The 22,493-nt window shown below is 45.1% G+C and overlaps 1 protein-coding gene across 30 annotated transcripts in view; it reads right to left on the reverse strand.

Moving 5' to 3' along the window:
- Positions 1 to 22,493, reverse strand: part of KCNMA1 (potassium calcium-activated channel subfamily M alpha 1) — a 752,676-nt gene that overhangs the window by 212,337 nt on the left and 517,846 nt on the right. For all 30 annotated transcript variants that reach the window (XM_070470892.1, XM_070470891.1, XM_070470896.1 and 27 more), the window contains 4 exons: positions 12,940 to 13,050; positions 9,806 to 9,911; positions 7,994 to 8,076; positions 4,457 to 4,526 (listed from right to left, as the gene is read on the reverse strand). In XM_070470892.1, coding sequence (XP_070326993.1) covers positions 4,457 to 4,526; positions 7,994 to 8,076; positions 9,806 to 9,911; positions 12,940 to 13,050 — 370 coding nt within the window. The remainder of the gene's footprint in view (positions 1 to 4,456; positions 4,527 to 7,993; positions 8,077 to 9,805; positions 9,912 to 12,939; positions 13,051 to 22,493) is intronic.

A 22,493-nucleotide genomic window follows, 5' to 3' on the forward strand; every position in this document is an offset into this window, starting at 1 on the left:
TTACCTCCAAAATTGCAAGGTCTTTGTCCCTAAAACTCAGTATGCATTTCTCCAAGACTCTGCAGACTCATGCTTTGCACAGGAGGCTGAGTCAGGCCCTTCTAGGCTTCTGCTAATGCCAAGACTTTATGGCCCTGAAATGACTATTTCTCTCCAGGTATTAGCAAACACAAGGAGCACAAGGAGGCATCCCTTCACTTTCAGGGCAATATACGATAGGTGTGCTACTAGAGAGAGAAGACTCCACCGTGGAGCCACGACCAAGCCCAGTGGCTCCAAGTGTGGCTTTCAGAAATACCACTCTTGTGAAATTCCCTCTTACAAAATCCTGTTCTGTAACAATCTCGTGAATCCTAATCCAGCAGCGTTTATTCCTGGGAAAGCTGACTGTATCCTCCCCAATGAAAGCAGTTAAAATAGCCCCATGTGTGGGCTACAGCAGATGGGAATTTCTGTCAAGCTAAGTATCAGAGACCTTCCCACATCATAGACTCAATTCCATTAATTACCTTGCCCTTTATCTCATTTCTCTCCCTATCCTTCACTGGCTTAAGAAGCCCATTTTCCCCCTTTACGTCCCTGGTATCATAGAGAATATATCAGGCTAAGTGGAAAAACACTCATCTGCAAGAGCATCATCTGAGAAGAATGAGGAGAAATTAAATCTAAGTCATGAACACATAAATCATCAAGTGTGAAAGGAGATGTGGGTGGTCCAAGCCCCAGACAGACACCATGTAACCCTCATGGTACCTTCAAACAAATAAAATAATCTTTTTAAGATGGTCTCTCATATCCCCATGTGCCAGTTTTTGGATTTTAGGTCTTGGGTCCCTCATGTACCCATCTGGTATTGAGTTCCTTAGACATATTGCACATGTTGTTACACAGAAATGTCAAGTTTGTTTCACCTCTCAGCCTGTTTGGCTATCATATCTTCTCCAATTGTGGGGCAGGGAGCCACCAGGGACCTGCCAAAACTGGAAGGACTGTGTTCACCAAAAAAAAAAAAAGAGAGAGAGAGAGAGAGAGAGGAGACTGATCCAGGAATTCAACTTGTTTGCTTCTGGTGACTCTGTACTTTTTCATTTAGGGAAATGTGGGTCCAGTGGGAGATGCCAACATATTACTATGTAAGAGTCTAGAGGCAAATCCTCTCTCATATGGAGAACCAGCCCTGCTAAGGCAGGATGAGCAGGACCACAGCTTTCCTCTGTGTGAGATGAAAGGAACGTGAAAATAGGCTGTTCTGGAAACCAGAACAAACAGACTCCAGTCCCTGTGCCATCTCTCGCTACACATTCAGCTTTGGGAAAGCCACCATGGTGAAGAAAGAAGGTCACCTTGGAGCAAAGACTGTAACATTTCTGCTCAAGTATAAGGGTTTACAGTGAGAAAGCTCAGAGAACGTCCATCTCCACTGGGCCACCAGGACTTGGCTTCCGGTCACAGACAAAGATCTCTTTTCCTAGAGTCTGCCGGGAACATTTTAAAACTCTGTTGATAGTGAACTAATCAGGAGTGACATTTTTCCAAGATGTCATAAAGCATCTTTCCTTCAAGAGTTTTAAGCCCTTTGCACTCAAATAAGAAAAAAACCCTGCGTCATCTTTCCATGTTGGGAGATGGTAAGGCTGAGTGTTTCTCTCCTTGAACTCTACTGGGGTAAACAGATGGACTTTGGAGACCCTCAGTCCTTCTGTAAGTCCTACTCAGAGGAACCACAATTTAGTTCAACAGCCTGTGGCTCTACTGAATGAGAGGGTGGCAGTTGGCAGTTCTGTCTCTTAGTTCACTGTCTCCCAAGTGACCATGAGTTGTACCCATCAGAGATGCTCTGTCTGAGACAGAACTTAGACCCACGGTCTGCAGTGACACTGGGATACTGAAAGGAACAGGTGGTTAAATGAGGACTAAACGAGATAATGGATGTCAAAGCTCTTTCAAAACTGTAAAATATGACACAAATGTCTGAGATTATGATGATGACAAACTCAGGACCAGTTTTATATGGAAAGAAAGAAGATCGCTTCCCTACATCCCTAGATCCTAGAATACCACCATCAATAGATCATGGGGAATTGAAGTTCTTCCTATTTTAAGGTTGGTATTCAATTATGGAATTAAGTATCCTATGGAATATGCTGACAGTCATGTAAGTGTACATGCATGCAACTGGTTCTTTCCTGAAAGCAAGTTTGTTTTGTTTTTTTGAAAGCAAGTTTTAATGGATGGAGATCTATGGGCATCTAGTTGTGGGTGAAAAGAAAGTGCTAAGAGATGAAGAAAAGTAATATTATAAAGGTAGCTAGGATCTTAGGTAGCTAGGAGGTAGCTAGGAGGATCTTAAAAAAAAAAAACAGCAAAATTGTAAAGCAAAGTGAAGAATGCCTATTTGCAATTTTACAAGGAATGAGATGACAAATAATGACCAGTGGACTTCCTGTTCTTTCTCTACAAGAGGAAAAGGAAATGAAAAGAGCCTTGTAACAAAGTCACTATGTCCCATTCACTCTCACACATCCTACAAGAACAAAGTCTTATAAGTGACTTTTCCTAACTCTGAAACCCAAATAGCTTGGGGTGGTTCTAAACAAAATGTGTTTTAAGCGATTAATCATGGGTCGATCGATGTGTTCATCATTGTTTCTGAATAATGACAAGGCAGAGACTGTAAAAGACGTTCAGTTTGCCCTGATCATGTGAAGACTGACCAGTGGCATCTGGACCCTAGGTCCACAGAACTACTTCTGAGTTTGACAAGAATCTCAGAGCTGAAATTCTCCTTAATTCCTTGAAGATGCTATATCAGCACTCATTGGAAGGAGAAGAAAAGGAACTGACATCCTTTTCTAAACATACAACATTCATTTTCCTATTCAATCTAAATTCAGCCCCAAATCTAAACAATGGCTTAAAGCACTCCCACACTAAATAAAATTTCAAATCACAGAGGAAGGAGGGAGAGTTCACAGCCTCGAGAGCTTTCACCAGCCACAGCCTTGCTCATAAACTTCACCTCCACCTACAGGGGCTGCTATTAAGACTTCTCCAGATTGGTGCCGGTGGGTTACCAGCACCCTCACTTTCTCTCTTTAGTCTCCTGGGTTTCCAGAGACAAAGAAGACACTGTGACCTTGGGTGCCCACCACCCAACCCACTGGCTGGAGCCCAGTACAGTCTGCAGTGGAACCACCTTGGAGGGCTGGGTGGCAGAGGGCCGTGGGCAGCATCCCAGTCACCGACAGCAGGCTCCAGCCCACAGTGCCTCTGACGGGCTTCCACACAACAAGATGGGACAGCGCTTGCCAGCAATTAAGAAATAATGGCACGGCACTGGCACATTTGGCAGAACGGAGTCCTCTCTGGGTCACCTGACTGCCTATTTCGTAGGGAATATGGCCCATAAGATGGGACAAACGCTCACTCACAACCCAGCAGGGAGTCATTCTGTCCAGACAGGACACCTGGTGGCAGGTACTGAGCAGCCTCCAGTTTCTCATAACTGGTTCCACATCAAACACAGAGAGACGCCACCTTCCCTCCCCCAAAGCTGTTTTCCTTGGAGTCTCCTGACAGCCAAGCAAAGGAGTACTGCCTCTGAATGAGAGACAGGACTGTGGTTTATGGAGAAGGAATCACAAGGAAAACAGCATAGACTCCAACACTGGTTTTCTTTCTGATACCCCCTAAACTGTGAAGTGAAGTGAAGTTGCTCAGTCGTGTCCGACTCTTTGCGACTCCATGGGCTGCGGCCTACCAGTCCATGGAATTTCCCAGGCAAGAGTACTGGAGCGGGTTGCCATTTCCTTCTCCCCCCTAAACTGTAACACTAGGAAAATCCTTTTATGTTTAATCTCTGGAGAGCCAGCTATTTTCCTGAATTCAACTGTGCACATTCTCACCTTGAGTTTGAGAACACCGTGTCCCACATTCTCCACCCAATGCACGGTCCATCCCCCCAAGTTCACCTGGTCTCAGGTAGAAAAGTGCCCTCACTCACCTAGGACACTCTCCACCTTGACTGCAAAATCCCTGAGCACATACCCTCTCCACATGGGCTTGGAGGAGGCAGGCCAAGTGCCGACCAAGTAATAGGTATTCGCTAAATACCAATGGAAGAAATGAGTGCAGCACACAGAAATGGAGGTTGTTGGAATGGAGTCTAAGGACATATTGATGTTTCTGAACCCAGGGGACCAACAAATGTTTCCTGAATAAATAAGTCAGTACGTGAAGGAGTTTCCCTCCAAGGACCACCTGCAAACAAGGTGTCTGAACTAGAAGAAATGTCCCGGGAGGTTTTCACCCATCACCCCTCCTTCTCCAGGTCTCTGGATGGCACTGGTGTACGTACACATGCATGCACACACACGAGTGTGCAGCTAGACCTCACACTCATGAGAGCTTGGACCCCATCTGTACCTCTGAGCCTGGGACAGGCTTGCTGCCCTACCTTATTGTGATACTGCAGCATCTGAGTGATGATTCTTATCTTCGGGTGGTAGTTCTTTATGGAGATGACTCTGAAAGGAAGAGAACAAAAGTTGAGCCAGGGTCTGCCTCACCCTTGGAGTCTGATGGGAAGATTAATTTGATTACATCCAAATGCAGTGACTATGGGGCCAGCAGCCAGGGCCTGCAGAGGGGCTGCAGGCACTGGGCCAAGTTAAACTGTGTTTCCACCACCATATCCCATGGTTGTGTGAAAAGGAACTCACAGAGTGGCCACAGACCGTGTCTTAGACATGAAAGAAGAAAGAGATCCTGTGATGCCATGGTGACGGTGTGTATGTACCGGGCATGGGGGGTCTGGAGCAGGGTGTCACAGGCTTTTTGCCTACCTAGGCATCTAAACAAAACAAGTTCTACTCGTGCGGCCAACAGAGGTTTGCCATCTCACATACCCTAGGGAAGAGCCCAGAAACGATTTGCTCTGAGTCCAGTATTCCAAGTTAACAACATGAGACAACGTGACAAATCAGACAAGCAGCCTGACAAATGATTCTAATTGTCACGCACACATGGCCACTCTCACAGAAATGATTTCTGAGCAGGACTCTTAGGAGGGGATCCATGACTCAGCCTTTGATAGTTAATAGCATCTAGCTGACGACTTTGATGCTGGTTAGATAAGTGCCAAGGCCTTGTGGAGGTCATGGTCTGCTGGAAAATTCCCCCGAACTGCTCTCAGTCCATATTTAGTATTAACCACTGCCTGCCCCCACCTCAACCCTCCCTTCTGTTCCCCATAACAATCACTCTGCTCAAAGGGCAGGGGCTGGGAACAGAGGACCAGAAACACCTGCATACTAGTCCCAGCTGCTACACTAACAGACTGGGTGACCTTCAGGAAATCCCTGGGCACTCTGACTGTTACCTCATCTGGACACTGGGGGCAATGGTACCTGCTTTATGTATTTCACAGGCTTTGGTATGAGCAGCACATGAAAAACCAGATGTGAAAATGCTTTGAAATCATTAAAAGCTCTCTCCATGTGTAAGTTATGGTTTTTGTCATTACCGACTCTGTCAGAGGTGACATTGTACATTTCCTTCTGTGACAAGGAAGGCTAAAGAAAGGAATTCCACAAAAGGCCCACCTCCTAAGCCTAATCAGAAATGCAAGCGCATTTATCATGACCACCCCCACAAACTTCCCACCAGGAAGCTCTCTGTGCTTCATCCCTTTTTGTGCAAAGATGGAGAGAAAGCAGCCAGGAAGCAGCTTTGTCTGAAAAGCGACCACTTGTGAATTTAGGAAATGGATCATGCAGAAACTTCTCCCTGAACAAATTCACCCTGGGCTTTTACACTTGAAGGATTTCATTTTATTTTTGAAAAAGTATTGTGTTGGCCCATGCTTATAACTCAAGGACTTTGAGCCTCTGTCAGCTCTCGGAATTCAGTTCACAGCATCAGCCAGTTTTCTGCATTAGCTCATTTCAAACAGATCTTTGACATTTTAATTTCAAAAGGGGCAGATTGGTCTCATTAAACTAAGGAGAAAGGAGGATTATACAAATAAGAGAAAGACAGAGCCCATTTTTTAACCCTGAGCTTCCCACTTCCTTCTGTTGACTGGGCCTTAGTTCTGATTCTGGCTAAGGGATGGCTTAATCACACTTCTGATACTACCTTTGTTCAGTCATTTTTATGCCTTGGCATAAGGTATCCTATATGTTTTCATGTTAACCCTACTGTCATCAGGGCTTAAACAAAATACTGTGAAAAGAAACGCCCACTTCGAAACTATTATCAATTATTCACTTAAAAAAGTAAAATAAAAGGCAGTACCAGCCCCCAAGTTTCTCCATAGGGTCAAAACATTAAGCTTCATCTTCTTTTGGTTTTTCATTTGACATTTTGAAAAACAGTGTTCTTTAAAAGCTACAATTTTATCACTTTAAATGACACAGAAATGTGAAGGCTAGAAATCCTAGTTCAAGGAAACAGTCAAGTGATGGACCTTAAGCTGGGGCCACTGTGGTCACTTTGGAGCTGTGACTGGTTATGGGACAGGCCCAGATGTGGAAGCAGGTCCCCATCCCACCAATTCCCTGCAGGCTGGGAAGCCCAGTGCCTACAGGAATTTGTGCATTGACTCTCTTAGGATGACTGCACTGAGCGTACTGTCAAAGAAAAGTGAGCAGAAATAGCACACTGGGCCAGATGTCACTTGCCAGACACAAAGACCAGATGCTGAGAGGAGGACAGCGTGCTCCAGAGGAACTCCGCCCCCTCACTGATGGGCAAGCTCACAGCCCTTGGGACCACTGAGGAACAGCAAAGCCAAGGAGAAGCGAGCACTGTGGTGGTGCAAAGGCAACTTCCCTAGCCTCCACCCCAGGTAAATTCCCAGGACACGGGAAACCAAGCTGCAGGGAGAGGGGAATCTTGGTCTAGACCCAAAGGATGGCTGTTCACAATTAGCCAAGAGTTCCTGGGAATCTAGTGGGAGTGAAATGTTTCCTCTTAGTTCATCTCTTCTCCAGAAGATTCTCTATACAATCCCCTCCCAGTTCTCTTAACTACTCTGCAATTTATGCTCCAGTCGAGAAGAATCCAAAAAGAGTTTTGACTGTTTGGAGCAAAACATCTTAACTTTCTGGTCACCTCATAGCCCCAAGATGTCTGGAACATGGGTCTATGTGAAGAAAAATACGGAACAATTTTCTCCTGAAATGATAAAAAAAAAAAAAAGGAGCAGAAGTTGGCCTGAAAATGGGCTTAGACGGGCCTAGCCTATTTACAACAAAGCTATTGGGCAGTGTTTTCCAAAGACTGACCGCCACTCCCCCAACCTCACCAGGAGATGTCCTGTTAGAAAAAGGGGGGGCAGGGGGAAGGAGATTGTAGTCAAAAAGGTTTGAGAAACTCTCTACAGAACATTACCTTAGAAATTCATATGAGTATTGAAAGCACTGAGGAGGCTTTCAGTAAAGAAAACTATTACATCTGGGGAAACTGGTTGAAACAAGCCAATTGATCAACAAACCCCTCTTTGTGGGAGATATTAATCAATGTGCTGTAGATGTACTTGGAATGCTCTAACATGGGGCTCCTCATTTGGGGCCGGACAATTTTCTGCTACAGGGGCCCGTCCTGTGCACTGTAGGATGTTGAGTAGTAACCTTGGCCTCTACCCAGCAGACGTGAGCAGTGCTGTCCCCTAACTATGACAACCAAGAACATTTCTGGATATTCCAAAACGTCCCCCTAGTTTAGGCACATTCCCAATGAAACCTATCTTTCCTTTGCTACTCCTGCACCCCAAGTCTGCTTGGGAGCCCTCATATCTTTTAAGGCTGAGCTTTTGGCTGGCGATGCCTTCTGCACCCACCACAGCCTCCGTTCCCCCCGCCCTGGGCCTATAAGGTGGCTAATGAGGAAAGAAGGTCCTGCAGAAACAGTGCTCTGTAGAGGGACCCAACAGAACATCAAGGGGCCACAAAGCACCCAGCCCAGAGCCCTCCCTGCCTCCCCGAGTTACCTCATGATGTTGGAGGCATCTTCGGCATCGGGGTCTGCGCAGTACTTATTGGCAAGGATGAGGCACGCATCTGCTGACTCTATCTAAGACACCAAAGAAAATCACAGAACACAAAAATATGAATAGCCATCCTTGATTGCAGTCTCTCTCTGCTGACAGCTCTGGGGGAACCTGGTGCTTTGCAAGGCAAGAAAAAAATAATAATCCTGAGAGATTATAGTTTTCGTCAAAAGTGTAGGTTGCAAGTTCTTGTTATGGTATAAACATTTCATCTTGTTGCTGCTGGAAGGGACAGCGTGTACCTTGGTAATTATATTTTCATTTTGCATAGCCTCTTACACAGAAGCTTTCTGTCTTGAGATAACAATTAATTAAGGCTTTCAGTCCCTCTCCACCTCATTTCCCCACCATTTGCACCATCATCCTAACTTTTCCAACCAGGAAGTGGTGTTAGGTGGGTGAAACCCCTTCTCTTAGGCTACCAAGTTAACTGAGTCATTGAGGATTCATAAATTTAGACTCAAGTCCTTCATCTAACCTTTTTTCACATCTTAAATGCGGAATAAGAGGAAATGAGAGCCCTAACTCAGATAACGGCTCAGTACTGTTTAGTATTCAGTTAGCATTCAGATATTCAAAAGACAACAAATCTGAGTGTGAAATGATATGTTACAGATGACCTTGAAAGACAACCTAAAGAATTATATAAACATGTGCCAACAGATACTTATTCCTTTGAGGGGATCACAAGTTGTGCTAAGAATTGCTTGCAACTAAATCAGGTCCATGGACAATAATTGTTTTCCCCAAGTTCTCATAAGATTTCACATTAGACATAACTTGGATCATGTCTGGATAATATTAACTAGACTCTGTAAGCATAAGTATTCCCATGCTGGCTCTGGTCTGTCCTACTTGGGACGTTGTGCTTATGACAGACTATTTCTGCATTTGGTGGGAGGGCATGGTTTCCTCCATGGTATGTCACAAGTTGTCTCCAGTTTTCTCTCTTTCATAAAGCAAAGAATTTGCCCAAATTCTTTTGGCTTATTCATGCTTGCCAATTACATTATTTACTGAATTATGCAGTGACCACAGTAAGCACTGAGATGTCAATGGATTCAGAATATTAATCTATCCCCACTGGCATGCAAATACTGAACATGCTTACAAAATCCATATAAAATGAGTAAAGTGGTGGATGCTGTTTTGCTGTATTCCTTTCCCTTATAAGTCTTAGGTGTGTTTATAAGAAGATTCTAACTCAGTAGGTTCTAGACAGAAATACTAGCCCATTACCAGGTGCTGCCAGATGTCTGCAGGCCCAGTTTTGCACTTTTAGTCTTTGGTGAGGAAAAAAAGGAAGCTTAAAATGTTTGCTGGAGAGGGTAAACTATTTTATACTCTATCCTTAATGTTCCTTCCTGATATAAATAACAGATTTCAGAGCTATGCTGAGCCCAATTTAAGTATTCAAAAGGGGGATGACTTGATGGCTGTGTCACATATGACACTGCTGAGTCCATACAAGTGGTCTGCTTCCTTTAGCAGTGCTGATATTGAGGGGCCCGGTGATGTCCAGCATGTTATGTACAGGCAGTCCACACGGGATGCTCACAGCTGCTCTGCCAAGTGCCAGCAGAACACAGTCCTGGGGCCAGTGCAAGGGTGGTATCAAGGCTGGTAGTATCTGATTTATTTTCTAAGGGCTTTGGAGGAGACTCGTGGCCACGTCAGGAGGCATGTCCTGTCACCCCAGAGTCACACACCCCCTAGACGGAACAAAAGCGGAAGTCACTTCTTCCTTCTTACCTTGACTCTCGCAAGGTCATGTGGATTGAGGACTGAACCCTGATAAAACTCCACCTGAGTAAAATGTCGTTTGAACAGAGCTTCCAGCTCCAGGTTAGGGGAGATACTGTGTGGGGAGAGAAAAAACAGCTGTTAATATAACAGATTCAGGTATTCAGCCTCCGTGGCCTCCCTGAATTTCCAGAGAGAGAGAAAAGGCTTCCACCTTCAGAGCACCCTCTTTCTTGCCATAAATAAGAGGCTCACACTGAAGAGAAGTAAAACCCCAGCCCAACTGAAAATCAAAACCAGTACCAAGTTAAAATGAAGAGTTTCATAAATTTTATAGCGTCTGAGGCCTATGCGGCAAAACGTCTTCAACGTCAACACAAATGGAATCCCTATTTTTAAAATTTTGTCTCACTCACTGCTTTATTTTATGTACTGATTGATTTGTCTGTGCCGGGTCTTAGTTGCAGCACCGGGGGATCTACCTTGCTTCACGCAGGATACTTCTTGGCGGTGCACGGACTCTCTGGTTGTGGTGCACAGACTCAGTAGTTGTGGAGCGTGGGCTTGTTGCTCCACGGCTTGTTGGATCAGACTTCCCTGAGCAAGGATCGAACCCATGTCCCCTGCATTGCAAGGGAGATTCTTAACCACTGGCCCAGCAGGAATCACTATTTTATGAATGAAGAACAGAGACTGTGACCTCAGGGATCAGCCAAAGGTCCTCCTGGCAGAGCTTCCTGCTGTTCCTTTCACCAAAAGCCTTTTCCCTACTTTTCCACCTCATGGACTCCCCAACCTCAGGAACTGGATCAAAAAAAAAAATCCCCTCTGAGTAGACATATACAGAAGGTAATCCACTCCCAGTATTGTTCTTCATTCAGCATGTGTACACTATTTATCATTCTTAGCCTTAAGCCACACCCTGCAATCCTTCCCATTGCAGGACAAGGATTAAAACATTGGTTAACCTATCCATTCATTTATTAATTCTGCAGAGATGAGAAACACCTAGCTTCTGTTAGGTACTTCACTAGGCACTGGGAGATCACATTTAGTTAGAACCTGCTAGGTGCCAAGGACTGAGTTAATCAACCCTTGCCTAACGTAGTACATAATAATGATGATCACTGCTAATGTTTTTGAGCATTTGCTATGCAACAGTCACCATTCTAAGCACTTGACAAATATTAACTCATTTAAACCTCAGAACAACTCTAGAGGAAGGTATGTTATTAACCCAAAGCTTGGAGAGGTTAATTAACTGGGCCATGGACGACAGGGCTGACAATGATAGATGCTGGGGACACAAAGGTAAATCCTAGCAATTGAAGCATTAGCAGCCAGCTTGTTGATCTGAACTGAAGCAGTGGGTGAGAGAAACACAGCTGCCTGTATAAGTCCAACTGGTCTTCCAGATCCGTTACACACAGGGCCTCCTTCAGGAAGTCTGCCTGCCCTGGTAATACAAGGAGTGGTGGTCTCTCCCCAATCCAGATGTCCCATGTAATTCTGCCACTTGATTAGACTGAAATCAGTACATTAATAGAACTATGTTGTATTCTAATTGCCGCACATGTGCTCCTCTTGAAATGTCCAAGAAGGATGACTTGTCTTCAACCTTCCACATGCTCAGCAGAGGATGGGCCCCACAGCTGGGCACCAGTGGCTGAGCAGTTAATTGGATCTATGGGTTAAGCTCTTGTGGCCATGGTCTGCCCAGTCCTTTCAGAACTTGGAGAAGTCAGTGCCAAGAAGAAAAATGCTGGAGTTCAAACATGGTTGCCAGTTCCATATTCACAAATGTCAAAAGGAAGGAGATGTATAGGATAACTGTAGGGAAGTCAACCTCAGTGAGATCTCAGAGCAGGACTGAGTCCTGAGTGGTCAATACCAAGTGAAGCCAACATCAGCATGTGAGCTTTGTCCCTTGGCAATGTGGGGCTAAGACTTGCCCCATGATGACCCCATCTCCATAAAAGAGGAAGACAGCACTACCCACGTGAACATGCCTGCATTCTCCATCTCCATCTGTGGGCTACCTTTTACCTAAAAGGGGACCAGGCAAAAGATCTCAACAGCACTGAGTGGAAGGGAGATATCTTGGTTTCCTTACCTATAAAACAAACTTGATTAAGTCCTACCTCCTGAGTCCATTGTATAGCCCAATATATTTTCTCTCACATGATAACAGCTAACATTTATTGGGCACTTACTGTGTGTCTGATTCTCTTTATATGTGTGCATGCTAAGTCACTTTAGTTGTGTCCCAACTCTTTGCAACCCTATGGACCATAGCTCTCCAGGCTCCTCTGTCCATGGGATTCTCCAGGCAAGCATACTGCAGTGGGTTGCCATGCCCATCTCCAAGGGATCTTCCCAACCCAGGGACTGAACCTGCATCTCTTGCAACTCCTGCATTGGCAGATGGGTTCTTTACCACTAGTGCCACCTGGGAAGCCCACTGCTTTGTATACTTGGGATGAATTTGCTTTTCATTCTGATAATAGCCCAAGATGGTAGGTAAAAACCATTTTGACCTGCCCATCTTATGGTTGTAGAAACTGTGGCCCAGGGACTTAATTTGTTCCGTACTTAGTTGTGTCAGGATCAAGATCATCCTCTGAGTTGAGCCTGTACTCTTACTCCCTTTTCTGATTTAAGGAGACACTATGGTGACCAGCACTGTGTCCCACGCCGAAGGTTCCTAGGAATGACAGCTGTTGTTACTGTTGTTACTGCCTTGCACTCTGCTTCCTGTTACTTCTGTGTCTTGCTCGGGCACTATGTTAGTCCTATGCTCATAAAGAAGCCACACCAGACACTGTGGATACACCTGGATTGCACAGATCCAGACAGCTTCAGGGACAGTAATGATGTGTTTGACCAATAATGAACCTACTGTCACTTGCCAGAGTCACCTCCACAGAGGCAGGTGCAACTCTCATCACTGAACGAGTGGGTTGCTTCCTTCCCATCGTTTCTAGAACGTCCTCTCCAATGAGTCCAGCAGAGACGGTGGCTGAGTCAACTCTGCCCTGCTCCCCAGTGCCACCCCCACATCACTCCACCTACAGACACTCAGGGGGTTCCCCCTTGAGCTGCCTGATTGGGTGGAGGCTCTCAAAACCGTGGGGGCCTCTTACTTGTGAAGAAAGACGATCTCCACGTTGACATCGTCCCGGTCCTTGTGCAGAAAGTCCTTGAGGAAGTTGGAGACGCTCTCCAGCGTGATGTGTCCACAGACCACTATGTGCCTGGATGGGAAAGGCCAGTTAGATGAGGCCAGTCCAGAGATGCCCTGGCACCCACCCCCAGCAAGACAGAGGAAGCGCACAGCTGCAGGGAAGCATTCAAGTCCTCCAAGGAGGCTCGGTAAAGCCCAGCTCCCTTCCCCAGAGGGCTGTGAGGCAAAGCAGCGGGGCCAGAAGGTGCTCAGAGACTCCTCGACAGAAAAGCATATGGCTTCTCACCTGATGCTGCACAAAATCCTATTAAAAGCCCAACCGCTTGGCCAAGTGGTTTTATGCATTTAACAATAAGTGACATTATGCTTGCGCTTAAATGCTGCATTATCAAGCCCCTTGCAGATTCATATCTCTCCCTTTCTGCCCACAAAGCGTCCTCCCGGGAGATTTACCGAATGAGTCTTGGTTTATGACATAGAGCTTATCAGGTAATGAGATAACAAATCTTGCTGAAACGATGATTTTGTGTGTAAGAAAGCGGACTTTTATCAGGGTGGCTAATGTGCGGCTTGACACGTTATGGGCTCTGCTGGCCATAAGCAGTAAAAAGGAAATTTTGCATTTTTCTGCCATAACTCCTCCGACAATGGGAGCATGTAACACTTTACAGTAAGTGAGCATCACTCAGGGCTAAATGTGGGATGGGACACCTATGGAATCTGAGATGGTGCCGCAGGCAGGCTGTGCATCCCCAGACAGCTGCTTCCTTAGGATGCCTGAGATTTCCACAAGAAACAAAGGAATTTACCTTTGGACAGGGAAGAAAAGCTAGGAAGGGATGAGGATAGAATGGTTTGTCTTTGTTTCAGGGTGCTTTGGATTTGTCCCTGGAAATAGTGGCTCCCCTTGAGATGAGCCCATCTTCCAGGACTACTGGAAGAACAGTGCTCACCCCCCTGCACCCCACCAATATCTTTGGACTCATGAACCAATCTGACTTTGACACTGGGCTATACTGTGGCCACTTACATTCGCTATCTATGATGCTCAATCAGGAGTAAGCTCTTTAATACAAAAGACTGCAGAGATGAAATCTGCCAGCTTCTAGTAAAGAGACTGTAGCAAAAGGCTCACTCAGCCCAGGTCCCTGTGCCCCTCATGCTGACAGTGACAGAGGCTGACTCCCTGGCTGGACTTTGAGGCATGGGCAGGTGGTGAGCATGAAGCACAGTAATTTTGTGGGAGAAATTTAGAATGGCCAGGCCCCTTGCACTCCATAATTGCTCTGTGCACATTCCAGTAAGGCAGAGAGCTCATTGGCTGGAGGCGGCTCCTAAGAGGAGGCAGTGATGATCGCTTATGCGATGTTCCATTAGATGCCATTACAAGAGCCTGCCCTTTCGGTGTAATTTGGTGCTTGACTAAGTATGTGAGAATAATGCAGTAAACTCATTGGTGAGAGGATAATGATGCAGAACAAAGAGTAAATCAATAATATGCACAATGCAGTTAATAATATCACCGTTATGGACTGTTATTGTTACGGTGCTGCACTTAGCGGTCGGGCAAGTGGAGGCCCTTGTTGGGGGGGTGGGTGTCAATGGGCTTCCTCAGAAGAGATGTTTTAATATAACCACTTGACTCTCAAGCCAGTACCTGCTAGGTTAAGGGAGGTCCCCTGGCCACAGATCCAAATTTGATGTTTCCAAATGTATATGAATAACTCCCTTCTGAAATGCACAGTATGTCAGAAAACATGATGTAAATTGAACAACTGGATTATACACATTTTTGTCGGGTCATATCTTGAAAAAAGTGATTCTTGTGGCAAATGTGCATTTATATGGACAAAAGAGGCTGCAAATGAATGTGCATTTTCTGAATAAGATTTCTGATTTTGAATTTGCCAAGTATGTTCAGAAACTGACCAAAAAAAAACATCTCCCTCCTAATCTGACATCTCCCCAAAAGACAACAGGACTGTTTGGGGGACAATTCTAATGCTTTCTGCCTACAAACTTCCATGACTGAGAATGAGGCCAGAATGAATTCAATGTACGGGCACCTCTTCAGGACAGATAGGTGAGTGGGACTCTTCCTGATAGTATGGCAGGTTTGATTCCCTGCTCTGCCACCAAGGATGTGTGTGATTATGGGCAAGCAACTTCTCCATATTCGATAGATAAGGGAGCTGAGAGGTTAATACTACCCATCCAACCTCCTGCACCAGGCACTGCAAAGCTCGAAGTTCTTTACCCGCATAAGCCTGGTTATCATTCAGAGCAGGACTCAAATCAATGATCAGTCCAGGAAAATGCCAGAACATTCATCCTTCCCTATCTTGTATGCAAAGAACTGAATGAACATCTGCCAGCATTCCTTCTTCCTCTTGTGAGATCATTCATCTCTAGGACAGATGTGTGAGAAGTGGAGGGGAAGGAGGTGAGTCCATCCTCTCACCCTTGAATCAAAGACTCAGGCAGCTGATTTATTCAGCCTTAGAAAGAGTCAGGGTTCTCTTAGTTGAAAATGTGCTGGGTACATATAAAATATATTCCAATGCAATCAATATTATCCCTTAAGCCTTTAATTAGCTTTCACTTCTCTTAAGAAGCAGACAAATGTTGGCAGGAGAGGGGAGGAAAAAAAAAAGGATTGACTTTTCTCATTTGGTGCTGGCCTATCCAATACCATTCTAGACAATTGAAAGTATATATATCTTTAAGCTACAGCATGATTTCTGAGGTGGAGAGCAGTCTTTATCAAAAAAGGAAGAAAAAATCTCCCTTCAACATAATTGGTATTTTTGCTCAGGAAAAAAGCGAGATTGATTGAAAGCAGATTACCTTTTTGCCCAAGAAGAGTTATTAGGTACATTATCATGGCAACCTTGGAGAACCCATATTGTTCCAATCTGTCCTCTATCTGAGTTGAAGATTTACGGCTTCCCCCTTTTATGCCAATAATCATTTCCCTCCACTTTGTTTTCCATACAGTGGAAGTTATCAGGGAGCCCACATATTGAAGATGTTTGAATGCAGTTAGAACTGATGGGTGGGGTGAAGCTGCCTCTCTGACTCAGCACCTGCATTAGGAGGTCTGCTCCCCACCAGCTCACATCTGAGGGAGTGAGCGCTAGGGGCCCTGCGGAGTACAGGGGATGGACGGTGAACGGGGAAATGTTCTTTTCCAGCAATATTTTCAGGACTCTTGAAATTTCCAGAGGCACTAGTTTGAAGAAGGCTGTTATTGTTGGGGAGGAAAGAAGCAAGAATGTCTCACATCTTCAGTGATTGAAAATATAATTGAAAATATTGTAAGACTGAGAGCATGGTGTGCCCTCCTTGGAAGCATAGTGATGGTTGTTCACCATGCATGCTTTGAAGAATGCCAAAAAGTTCCTCATCCAAAATTATCTCTGTTGGGTTCCTTGACACCTACAAATCTACCATGTGAGATTCATATGTTGATAGCCCTGTGTCAGCTCAGCTCAGACACTAAATAACTAAACAGTCTTGGGCAAGGTACCAATTCTGCATTTTACAACCATAAAGTCAGAGTCTCTGAGGGGTTGGAGCTATTACCTGATTCATGAGGTTATCTTGAGGATTTATTTAAATAGATAATACATGTGAAGGGTCTACTAAAGAGTCTGGGCCATTGTAAGCATGATTAAATGGTAGGATTCATGTGATGTCTGTAAATCAGGATGTAACAGATATGGAGTGGTCTGTAGCTCCTGGAGTCTCATCTGATCCTCAAACAGCCCCACATTCTCACTCTCTGCATCTTTTCAAATAACCTCTCTGAACCTCAATTTCCTTAAGTCACATGCCTGACATCCCACAGCAAGTAAAGTCACTTGCCCAGGACATGATCCGGGTCTCTAATTCTCACAAAGACAAAGGTGAAGACATGGAGAGAGAGCAGAGGCTTGGGTATTTCAGCTTCCACTCCTTTACAACAGACAGGGACAGGCCAATGAGAGGTTCCCTCGGACATACAGTGGAGGGGACATTGGAGGGTCCTCCCTGGGACAGGAGAGAGGCCCTCACTTAAAGCATCATTGCAGCATGGTATCAATAGACACTAGCTGCATCTAGGCAGCGAGGCCAGCAAGCTCAAGATAGCAAAGGCTGAGCGACAGCAGAAACTCAGAACCGAGTTGTTAACTGAAGGTACGCAATTGGCCAAAGGGCTGCAAGGTGATGTAAAAACGACCTTTATAGCATTATATACTATATCCAGCCCAAGGATCCCACAAGAGAACAAAAAATCTAAGAGAAGATTCACTGACAACAGAGGACAGTCAGGAACACTGGCTGAGAAGGGCTCTACTCTTCCCATCTGTGACTCTGGATCCAAACTTCTCGAGACTACCAGCGATCCTAGTGGTTGATGCCATTAAGGGCCTGGCCACCCGGTTTGTGAAGACGGCTAACAAACCCAAGTCAAACCCAGTTCTGATGGAATGACCTCTTTGGTTTTTAAAGTTCTGTCAAGTCCGGTGAACAACTCTTTCTCGGGATAAACTAATTTTAGCGGCTTGGATGAAAAGACTCATCTCAGATACATGAGGAGGCATCTTAAATGCCAAAATAGTAGCTGATGGCACTTTGTGGGAAGAAGTTACTCATCCAGTGTAGGAAAGCATGCCTGGTTTGGATAAGGGCCTCAGAAAGAGGGGATGGATTGAATTAGGATGGGCAACATTAATGTGTCATGGGGCAGGCTTGGCATCAAGGGTGGAGTATGACTTAATCAGAGGAATGATGCTTGACTATTACAGGCTCTATCAGAAAAGTGCTAATTGCTTATTTCATGGGTACAACCTCATTCAATATTTCCCTCCCATTAATAAGCATCTCCACTTTCGGAATGAAATCCCACACATTATCCTCAATCTCACTACTCTCTTCTTGGAGATGGGCCAAGTATGCTGGAATGCCCCAGTGGAGTTGGAAATTCAATTTTAGAACTCAATTCCACTGGTGTCTTTCTGAATGGATCACTAAAGGGAACTGACTTATGGCAGAAGGCATAAGATGAGGACAGAGAGGGGTCTCCCACTCAAAGGTTCCAGCGAATGAGGCATCCGGAGATAGAATGAGGTTGACTGTAGCTCAATGAGAACCAATGTCTACACCTTTTGAAAGACTCAGGTAATGTCTGTTAAAGTCAGTGGCCTTTGAAAATGAGATTGGTGACAACAATAGGCTCTTTTCCATGTCCTCCGTCTATCTTAGCATCAGGACAGCCCTTGGTGAATGTTTAGTCTGGTGTCTGCATTATTTCAATGTGGAAACCAAGGTCCAGAGCTCAGTTCAAGGTGAATGCCAGAGGAAGGGCAGACCTATCCCCTTGGTTTGATGTCTGCAATACCAAAGCAGCTGGTGCAACTGAAAGGAGCCTGGGCTAGGAATCAGGAGATGGGAGTACCTATTCTGTGTGACCTGGGGCCCAGTCACTAGAAAATGAAGAGACCCAGACTCTTGGGGCTGCACCCACTCAGTGTTCCAGCTCTCTGCCCCCACCCTGTTCACACCAGCCTATCTAGTCTAGACGTCTGCCATAGCTTCCCAATTCAGTTCCCTGTTTACTAAACCCCACTCTTAAAAAAAAAAAAAGAAAGAAAGAAAAGCTCTCAAGAGTGAGGACTGAGAATCTGACTGCATCACTTCCCACAAGGGCAGGGAGGTCTCAGATCTCTCTTCAGCTGAGCCTCGCTCTAGGAAGACAATGTAAAATGCACAGCTCTGGGCTGTTTATTTTTAAAGATACTATATCCATTTTTACTGGAACAAGTATAAAGAACTTAAAAAACCCATAGCTATCCTGTCACAATAAATCATACAGAGTAAATTGAAAATCCTATACAGCTTTCCCTGAATACATTGCGCTCACTTTGTCAAAGAGGTAGATGAAATGTGGCATATATTGATCTAGATGTCTCTGTAAAACTATAATATTTATATCAAATACATATGCTAGAATCTTTTCTGTCTCTCTGCTGAGCCTTCTAATCATGCTTGCCTCGTCCTCCCTCTCACCCCCAACACCTCCCACTCCTGGAGGCTGCGTCTGATGCGAATGAATTTTAAGAAGGACTTGTCAAGGGAATTCAGCACCATTTTATCACACAGAGAGCAGGGCAGGGGTGACAAAAGACCCCACAACCCAAATCACACAGTGGTCAGTACCCAAAATTCACGTTGTCCCTTCTACGTTGAACTGAAACCATCATGGTCAACATAACTCTCTCTCTAAGACTGTCTCTTCTGAGAGAGAGATTCAGGAAGATTCTGAGCTTTCCCCTGTGTCTCACCTGGAAGTGCTTCCCCTGATTTGGGGCATGTCCTTTAGAGCAACTGTTACCCAAATTTCCCCTTAAGGCTCATAATCCCCACTGCCTGAAGGAAAAAGGCTAACCCTAGTCCTGCCTTCCCACTGCCTCTTATCCTGTGGCCCATCGCAAACGAACTGCCTCCCAGTGGGGTGGTCATCTTCAGCAAACAGCTGCTAACTCTGGGCTGCCCTGAGACCTAGCTCAGAACCCCTAAAACTTGCTGGGCGCTCAAGAACTATCTGTTGATCAGTGGACTGGTTGGCGAAGTATGCTTGGCTTGGACACCCTACGTCATGGGAAGTGTAGAAGACATTTTCCAGTTAGTTCACTGCAAGCCTGCAGGTCATTGGCTGATTCTGCCACCTCTGATCTATCACTGTATCTCAAGTTTGTAAGAAAACAGTGCATGTAAACAAGACAAAAATGAAAACAAAACAGTTTTGAGTGTGTATGGAGCTCAGGATCCCATGGTTTTAACCATTGCCTATTAAAACAGATGAAAAAACAAAAGCAAGCCAACAACAACCAAAAAAAAACAAAAAACAAAAAACCCCATGGTTTTAACCATTGCCTATTAAAACAGATGAAAAAAACAAAAGCAAGCCAACAACAACCAAAAAACAAACAAACAAACAAACAAAAAACCCCAAGGAGGTTCAGAGATAATTGTCTACCCAGGACCCACATCTAGCACTTTGCTAATAGCAAAGGAAAGGAATATCTTCTCTCCCCTAGTGAGGAAGAGAATAAAGTAATCATCTTATCCAGCTGTCAATAGAGCTGTTCTGGAGGAGACAGGCTGTTTGGCTGTTTCCCTAAATAGGGGCAGAAGGCTGAGCAAATAGATTCCAGCAGTGCACCAAAGGCACCTCTGTAAAACAGAGCCCCAAGGTCAGAGGACAGACTACTGGCAGTCCCAACAGAGAACACTGGGGTGCCCTGACCGGACCAGAACTTTCTGCACAAAGAGAGCACATCTCATCCTACACAGACAGTCAGGATCTAAACCACCCAGAGGGATCTGTATCTGTACCTCCATCATCCCAAATCACAATTAGACCTCCACAATTATACCAGGCATGAAAGAAAGTGAAAGTGAAGTCGCTCAGTTGTGTCTGACTCTTTGCGACCCCATGGACTGTAGCCTACCAGGCTCCACAGTCCATGGGATTTTCCAGGCAAGAGTACTGGAGTGGGTTGTTATTTCCTTCTCCAGGGGATCTTCCCAACCCAGGGGTTGAACCTGGGTCTCCTGCACTGCAGACAGACGCTTTACCATCTGAGCTACCAGGGAAGCTACCAGGCATGAGGAAGGTGAGGTCCCAGTTCTCTGGTTGTCTAGAATGGCATTCATGATAAAATTAAGCATAAACCTAAACCTTGGACTGGGGAAAGGAAGGTGAGACATAGGGGTGAGGAGGGGAGATGCAGATAAGCCTGCTTCTACCGCTTGCCCACATAATTAAGAAGCAGCCCCTCATCTGGAGCATAGGCTCTGTCCAATCTAGAAAACAACACCTCATTTTAATTTTGGGGAACCACTCCTCCCCAGTCAAATACAGTCTTGGGACCTTCAGCCATGATTCCTGCCCAAACTAGGACAAGCAGTGCTTTTCAACCTTAAGTGAAGTGACACTAAGTTCATGGTGGGAACTGATTGATCCTCATGGTGAAACCTTGTGAGGACTTTCTCTGAGTTTCTGCTTGTTGGACCCCAGGGCTGCTTCTCAGCCTCACCTCTGTCCTTTCTGGCATCTTCAGCTTTTGGTTGAATGCTGTAAGATATTTTAACCTTCAAAAAAAAAAAAAAAGCCTTTTCTGCTGAAGTCAGCAAGAATCAATTTCAATTGCCTATAACCATAGAACTTTAATTGTAGATTTGTTTATTTTAACTTTAGTTTCTCACTGAATTCTCACAATAACCCAGTATGTGGGTATTAGTACTACCATTTTCATTTTATCTCTCTCCTCCTTTCTTCATGGAAGAGGACTTATACAGCTTCTTAAGCAAGCAATTCTATAATTGCCCAAATCTCATAAATAACACTGGTTCTTCCTTATATCTCTCCACAACACCCTCGCCTTTCTGCCTTTTATTCATCCATTACTGCAGGGTTTGGTGGCCTTTGGTCATCTTTAAGTAAGCCATTCTTCCTTTGACCTGATTATTCCAATTTTAGGTGGTTCTTTGCTCTAACAGAGAAACCCAGGCACTTGAACATCATCTTCCTCCATTCCAATCAAATCAGATCTGCCTGTTTCCACTGGATAATGCTGCTTCTGAACACAAGGCACAGAAGAGAAGATCAAAGAAAAGAACGGCTACACCCTCTGGGGATGAAGACAGACCAGAGGGAGAAGGAGTCCAAGCAAAGAAGAGGTTCTTAATTCTGCCTGGTAGAGGGGAGGTATGCTAGCTTTGATGTGCAAACTGACCCCACTGCCTTCCCAAACACCCCTGCATGCCTCAAGGCCCAAGAACAGAAGCTGTTGGGATATGGCCCTCCCATAACAACAATCAAGTTGACATATCCTGACACACCCTTGGGTGTGGCCTCATTTTCCTGAGCCACACCCAAGTGTGTTGCCCCAGCTAGCTGTGTGTTGCTAGCCATCCACTGTAAGTAGACCCAACACCCTGAGCCTCCATCATCTGTCTGACACTTGAGTGTCAGAAGTCCACAGGTTCCAGAGCTTGATAAAGCATAAGACACCAGAGAGGGATGTTCGCTAGATATGGAAAGGCCCAGAACCCAACGTGGCATTAGCAGCCCCTCTACCTCATGAATCTCTCTGCACCCCTCTTTTACAGGGTCTGTCACTAGAATGCTTTTAGGAGTATTCCCTCTAAAAGGCTTGCAGTCTTCAGGATTGCCTTATACCTTCATGATTTTATTGAACAAAATTCCTGCCGAGAGGACATTTCACGGAGACAAGGCTCCTCTGTAATCCCAGCTTCTACATAGCTGCCACTAGCTCTTAGGTGGTTCTGATTGATCAAAGTCTCAGGTAAGCTGCAGGAGAGCAAGAATCATATCTTCTATATCATCCGTTAACCCACAGCACCTAGCACAGTGCCTGGAACACAACAGGGTTCAAATAATTATTAGTTGAGCAAATATATTGGGATGGGAGCTTTCCTAAATCTGTTCTATATACTAGCTAG

This window comes from Odocoileus virginianus, chromosome 7 (assembly GCF_023699985.2).
Source record: "Odocoileus virginianus isolate 20LAN1187 ecotype Illinois chromosome 7, Ovbor_1.2, whole genome shotgun sequence".
Classification (NCBI taxonomy): Eukaryota; Metazoa; Chordata; class Mammalia; order Artiodactyla; family Cervidae; genus Odocoileus; species Odocoileus virginianus.